The sequence below is a fragment of the Nanorana parkeri genome, unplaced genomic scaffold (assembly GCF_000935625.1).
Source record: "Nanorana parkeri isolate BGI_ZX_2015 unplaced genomic scaffold, ASM93562v1 scaffold1824, whole genome shotgun sequence".
Taxonomy (NCBI): Eukaryota; Metazoa; Chordata; class Amphibia; order Anura; family Dicroglossidae; genus Nanorana; species Nanorana parkeri.
Window position 1 is genome coordinate 144,198 of NW_017308092.1, and position 7,071 is coordinate 151,268.

A 7,071-nucleotide genomic window follows, 5' to 3' on the forward strand; every position below is an offset into this window, starting at 1 on the left:
TATATATATATATATATTAGGGCTGGTAATGATTAAAATTTTCCTGTTCGATTAATTGAATTTTTTTTTAATCGATTAATTTCGATTAATTATAACGCACATACAGATCCAACTACATTGGCCTGTACACATACAGCACAGCAATGAAGTAATAAAATGAACTAGGATCACACTAATTCAGCATGTTATTAATCTCACTTGCCCCACTCAATATGGCCGCCGCTTGAGTGGGGCAACTCGGAATAATAACGTGCTGGATGAGTGTGATCCGAGTTCAATGTATTACTTAATTGCTGTATGTGTATAGGCCAATGCCTTGGCTGGGGCTCATTTAGAAAGTTTCTTGGGCAAACTCACCGGCCCAGGTTGCTCCGTCGGCTAACGAAGGGGGGAAGAGTCCGGTGACGTCACGGACATCGACGTCACCAGACTGGTGGGAAGGGAAGAGCTCAAACTGACTTGTACCTGTCTAGCAGGTGGGGATCTGGCTGGGTGGGGGGAGATGGTGTGTTGGGTTCTGGGACCGCTTGGATGAACAATGGGTGTAGGTGAGGCAGGATAGGTGGATCAGGTGAAGGTGGGTGGAAGGGAGAGATGGACACTCACGTGTGATGAGATGGATGGCCCACAGGTGATGTCATGACCTTTGGATCATCTAAGTTAGTTGCGTCTCTGGATCAAGGCTATCGGGAAGATGGTGCTGTGTGGTGAGGTGCCAGCACTTCTGGTCGGATATCCAGAGTGTCAGTGTGTAGTCAGGAGTAAATGGATGAGTAGGCGAGTATGATGAATAAAACTCTAATAGGTAACAATACATGAACTTACCATTAGGTAAGAAATGCTGCGACCTCAACGACGATGAGTTTTTGTGCGTAGGTGCACCAGACTTGTGTTTCTGTTCCCATGCGCGTAGGGGAAGAGACAAGAGACTTTCTCTATGCATCCCTTCCAAACAAACCTTATTTGTTAAATATTTTAACAATTTATAATTGTATTGTCATGAACTTTAACATGAGGCCTGTAGAGTCTGTGAGGTAACTCACGGTCTGACCTTGGCATGCATTTTCTTGGACATCCACTCCAGGGCAGATTGGCAACTGTCTTTATTGTTTTCCTCGTTGGAATTATCTTCCTCACTGTGGAGTGATTGACTTTAATTTGTTTGGAAATGGCCTTTTAACCCTTCCAGATTGGTGGGCAGCACCAACTGCCTCTCTAAGATCATTGCTGCTGTCTTTCCTCCTTGGCATTGTGTTAACACATAACTGAATGCAAAGTGATAAAACTTCAGCTTTTAAGCTTTTATAGAAATGGTTACACTTGCTGATGATCAATTAATCAAGGGCATTTGATTAGCAGCGCCTGGCTTTTCTTAGCGTCTTAATTCCACTGGAATCAGTAAGGGTGTACTCCATTTTGGCTTTGTTTGTAAAATAAAGACACAGTATAATATGTCATGTGTTATTCATCTGTGGTTGCATTTACCGAATTTTAGGCCTGCTAAGGACCAGATGGTTTATTTTATGTTCTGATATGTAAAACTATGGAATGCAAAGCGGGTGTACTTTCTTTTTCACATGACTGTATATATACTGTATCTCAGAGGAAAAAAATAATACTGCATTCTCTAAACCTAGCATAAAAGTGAATAGTACAGTTATAGAAAATGTAGTTGTTTGCATTCAAAATGTTAACATTTCTTGTCGTAGGTTTGCAGGTGACTTTTAAAACTCTTTTTCACTCGAACAGGTGGTGCAGACAAGAGTGTGGTGGTGTTTGATTCCCAGTCACAGCAGATCCTTGCAACTCTGAAAGGGCATACCAAGAAAGTCACTAGTGTTGTGTTCCATCCCTCACAGGTTTGTTTCTAATATGTTCTTACCTACTTTAGTCTAGTGTCGTTCCTTCACAGAACTTCCTGGACAGAGACCGTTTATATTTTTTTTTATTTCTTAACAAATATTTCAGAAATGTTATGGCCAGAATCCTCTGCCTAAATGGATTGTACTAATTTATTGGCGCATAGTAGCCAGACTCGGTAACTTCATAGTAGAGAAGGGGCGAGAACTGAAACATACTTGGGATCAACCCCACAGCCACAAAGGTGTTGAGAAACATTCGTAGTTCGTTTGCGTGATCGCATGGTGATACATAACCGTACATTGGGGAAGGAAAACTGGATAGAGAAGTGGATAAAGGCCATGCTCGATTATTAACTGTAGAGGCAGACCCTTATGTATAAAATTAACAGGGAAATTGTTCTTTTATTTATGAATGTTGTACACACAGTCAATGAGGACACAATCTGTCACACTACATAAATACTATATAACAGGGGTCAAAATTTCAAGTCCTGAGCTACTAGCCAGGCTTTAAGAGTTACTTGCCACCAGTTGCCACGATCTGCGACCTCAAACCTGACAGGAATTTCCACTCGCCTGCACTGCATTTCCACTCGCCAAATGCGAGCAGGCGAGTGGAAATTTTGAGCCCTGCTATATAATACCACTTGGGATATCTCTCTACCATTTTTGTGGTGAGTGTTAGAAATTCCACCACATGATCAATGCACTTTTATATTTCTACTCTTAACTTTCTTCTCGTGTGTAATGCATTCATGCACACATGTTGGCAATTTCCCTGGTGTTTGTCAGGAAACTGAACTCTAATAATTATAGTGTCTTGGTTGGTGCACAAATGCAAACCTGCAGCATTAATCCCATACATCCATAATAGAAGTCTGTAAGAACATGACAATTAGTCCACATTAAAATGTAAATTCTTAGCTTGGGTCAGTGCATTAACATGGAAAGAGCTACAGGAAGATGGCATCATGTTATAACACAGGTATATGGAGTTATGTACTACACGGAGAATTAAGCATATGAAAAAAAGTGAATGAAATTCATACAGCCAGCTTTCGTGAACTGTGTGCCAACATGACCAAATTACTGAAGCTTATATATTGCAGTCCAAATGGCTTTAATGTATTTCCCCAGTCATCGTCCAGGGCAGCCTCTGAGTGATGGGATCCTCCCACCTGAAACAGGCAACACATCATCCACAATTAGAATAAAAAGGGCGGTCCCTCCTAACCACCTCCAGTATTTTGTGTTTCCTCCGGCCGAACAGGAGTATCACAACGTTCGTTATTTTACTCCAGGCCCATCGTGCTAGGTAGCAGGGGCCTCCTGAGGCATGCGGCTCTCACTCGCAGGACAGTGGACTTGTAGGGTCTCATGCACAGGACTGATTCCCCCAGAGTCCTTACAAAAAATGTTTGCCCAGAGGTTCCCCTCGATAATGGAAGGAGATGGCAACCATCCTCGCTGGCGTAGTGTCTCTAGATGGAGTCCCCCGGAGTGTCCTGCTAAAGGAATTGACGGGTGACCTGATGGGCTCTCTGGCGGCAGTAGAGCTGGATCACAGCAGGACACGAATACTGTGCCTTGTCGACAATCCACATCTGGCTCCCCAGTTACTGGGGATGTATCCTGGCAGTATCTTATTTAGGACAGCCTGGCTGTTCACCTTCTTTCTCTGGACTTTGGCTGCACTCTCCCCTCTAATGTACACCTTGTACTGGAAGGTATTCCTTGCAGCGTCAGTGTAATAGAAATCCTGAGACTGCAGGGCCAACACTCTGGTGGAGGTATTGCGGTGTGCTTTGGGGGGGCTCAGTCATGTTCTTATGCCTGAAGACAATGTACTGGGCAGATGGAGGTATTGGGGTGGCGACTGAATCACCCTATTTTACCTGGAGAGGCAGACAAAGGTGCCATTTACAGGCTTTGCAGATAGGCCATTTTACCTGGGGGTGAGGGCTGCACAGGTGAATGACCTTGCTGTCTGCACAAGTGGTAACCTCCAGTCAATCTGGAGCGATTACTGCTAATTAGGCTGCACGGATATGTTTTTTTCCCTATGTTGCAAAAGTCTTGTTTGTCACCTGGGTGGGGGCTGCTCCACAGGTGGATGACCTTGCTGTATGCACTGGGGATAATCTCCAGACAAGCTGGGCGATACCTGACATGGGATTGCACCTTTTAAGGTGCCCATACACTTTACAACCCTCGCAAGACTTTTGTCTTGCGAGGGTTGTAAAGTACTTTAAAAAATTGTACGATCTGCCCATCTTAGACAGGCAGATCGTACTTGCGATCATCGCAAGCCCGCCCCCCAGAGGGGTGGGCTTACGATGACTGTAATGAGGGGCGGGCTTACGATGACTGCAAACGGGCAGTGTGCGCGTGCGTACACTGGCCCGTTCGGCAGTTGTCAAACCAACAGGCCATCTACTCGCCGAGAATCGTACGATTCCCGGCGGGTTTTCTAGCATGCTGGTTCGACGGAAGACGTGCGACCGTACGGTAGGAACGGTCGCTCGCTTTACATACACTGTACGATTATCGTACGATCGGGGGATTTCCCACGATTCTCATACGAGAATCGTGCAGTGTATGGGCACCTTTTATATTTTGCCCTGTACAATGAAAGCATTGATTTCCCTCCAGCATTAAACCAGAAAGGCTCTATGTATTCGGCATACGACGAATAGTCAAATAATTGGGTATACCATAGCCCTGTTGCTGTGATGAGAACCAACGCATAGAGATCCTTGTACAGCATTCTATACTATAGCTGAAGCCTGTGCTACCTTTGGCAGAAGTAATAGGGTTATATCGTGACTAGGGAGGTTTTGTCCAGAGAATTTCAATTCACCTGGGTGGATTGGCTACACAGGTGATTGACCATTCTAAACAGCGCTGGTGGACAACTCCAGACATTCTTGGGGTTCCTACCTCTTGGGCAGCACTGTATATATATTGGTTTTTCCTTACCTCTGGAGGCCCTTTTTTTTCCCCTTGAGGGTTAAAACCGAACAGGTAAGCGGATGTGCTATAACTTTATCCCACTGGAATAAGGACAGGGTGCTGAGATGAACGAATAGCATATGTTCCGTTAGAGGTCTTCAATGGGGCATAGCTTTTTCCCAGGTATCCACCCCAAGCATGGCTTCAGGTGGTCGGTTTAGTGTTTTTTCATTCTCTTCGATTTCACACAAGAGAATCGGCCTTATATCTGGGAGGATGGCAAGGTTGTATTCGCCCTGCGTAGGAATGGCGCAGGAATACTGGCTGCTCTCTAAAATCAGAAGGCATTTTGCATGCTCAGGCACACGATTTAGAGAGATTTTATTTGGTACAATCAAAAGCAGTGTGTTGCAAGTCAGATTATTTTTGTGGAGCACTGGAATCAAGCACGGAGGTGTGATTTGAAACTATTCTGAGCACACACCTGAATGCAGCAGATAGACAAGGCATGATAAACCAGATCACTGCACAGACAGGCTACATACTTCAGGGTTTTGGTTGTGCCTCCACCCATATAATCTAGGCATCGTTTAGGGATGGGCGGGTGTTTTTACTCCCAACAGGTCAGTATGTCGAAGTGACGACCTGCTTGGGTTTTCTACATACATAATCTTCCCTATTCTGCCTATAGTATTGGAGGAGTGTCAAACCTTAGGATCATAGGCCAGCCACGTGACTTTGTTTGATCTCACAGTTGCTTCGTCTTGCCTCATGGCACTTTGCAGTACAGGTCAGGCCCAGTAATGTCTACAAAACTGCTGCACTGTTTTTCTTTGTGGGAAAGACAGGGTGCTGAGAGCACATGTAATGAAGGGGTAAACACCATGTTAATATTGGTTGCCACTTGACAAATTCCTATGTTTTAACTCTTGAGATTGTGAGTGCATTCGTTGGCGCAAACAACTCAAAAATCTGGGAATGATCAAATACATTTTTAAACGTAGGGGTTAACTGGCTGGGTAGAACTTACTTACCCAGTGAGCCCTTGGGTTCTGTAAAGGTCAGAAGTCCTGGAATTGACAGGCTTTGATCAAGAGCCTAAGTACAGCTCTCCTAGACAAATCTCAAACAGCTATGCACCTTCTTGGTGTCTGGGTGTGAGTGTACACATAGGTATGTATGTACGCCTTCCTTCCTGAGAGGCCTTAATCCATGGTATCTTAGCCAGGTGATAACCGAGTGTGTACAGCCACACTCGTGGTATATTTTGGCATGTATATCAATAGAGGGTTGGCGTCCCTCTTTGTATCCTGTTTCATCCATAGGATGGAAGTTGGCTTCTAAATCTAACAAGGCTTTAGTAGGTTTCTCTGGTACTACTTGGACTTCTGTCACTCCTTGAGGAGCTCCAAGAATGTTTTAAACTTATTTTCCAGGAATCGTCCAGGACAGCATGGATTCCTGCTTATTGAGTGGTGTGTTTCAACATGATTTTCATTGTTACTGCCTGGTGGTCCTTTCCGGCCTTCGGTTCTATGATAATACTGAGATGGTTAGGAGGGACTGCCCTTTTTATTCTAATTGTGGATGATGTGTTTCCTGTTTCGGGTGGGAGGATCCCATCTCTCAGAGGCTGCCCTGGACGATTCCTGGAAAATAAGTTACCAGGTACCTAACTTAGGTTTCTCTCTAGTCACCTTCCAGGACAACATCGGAGAGATAGGCTCCTCCCACCGGAACAGGAAACACATCCCCCACACCTAATAAAAATAGCACCAGCCTTTCATACCTCAGTTATTTTGTGTTTCCTCCGGCCAAGCAGGACATTATAAAACATTTTTGTTTCTAGCTAGGCCTTCATGCTAGTGAGCAGGGGCTTCCCTCATCATGGAGTACTGCATATAGGGTCAGTGGACCTGAGGTACTCAGGTCGGGGGCTTTCAGGGCAGTCCCCATCTGTCCATAAATTTATTTATATATGCCTGAGGTTTCGTGCAAAAGTTTGTGCTAGGCAACTATCCTACTGGTGCAGTGGACTCCCCCCTACTGCGATATCTCTTCATCGTGGCATCCCCTCGTGGAGACCGGAGCAGTGCGACCGTTGGAAAGGACCGATGGGTGGAAGTGACTTTTTTTGCACACTTCCGGCCCGACGTAGTTCCGGTCTGAGATCACTAGGAACACCAGTTCTGGGTTTCGGCAACCGCTCGGTCCACGCTACGAACACGATCTTTTGATGGGAGAGACAGCAGGTCTC

The 7,071-nt window shown here is 45.1% G+C and overlaps 1 protein-coding gene across 1 annotated transcript in view; it reads left to right on the forward strand.

Annotated features, from left to right (window-relative positions):
• The window catches only part of PRPF19 (pre-mRNA processing factor 19), a 220,285-nt gene that overhangs the window by 93,509 nt on the left and 119,705 nt on the right, over positions 1 to 7,071 (forward strand). The window contains exon 10 of the mRNA XM_018571734.1: positions 1,750 to 1,859. Coding sequence (XP_018427236.1) covers positions 1,750 to 1,859 — 110 coding nt within the window. The remainder of the gene's footprint in view (positions 1 to 1,749; positions 1,860 to 7,071) is intronic.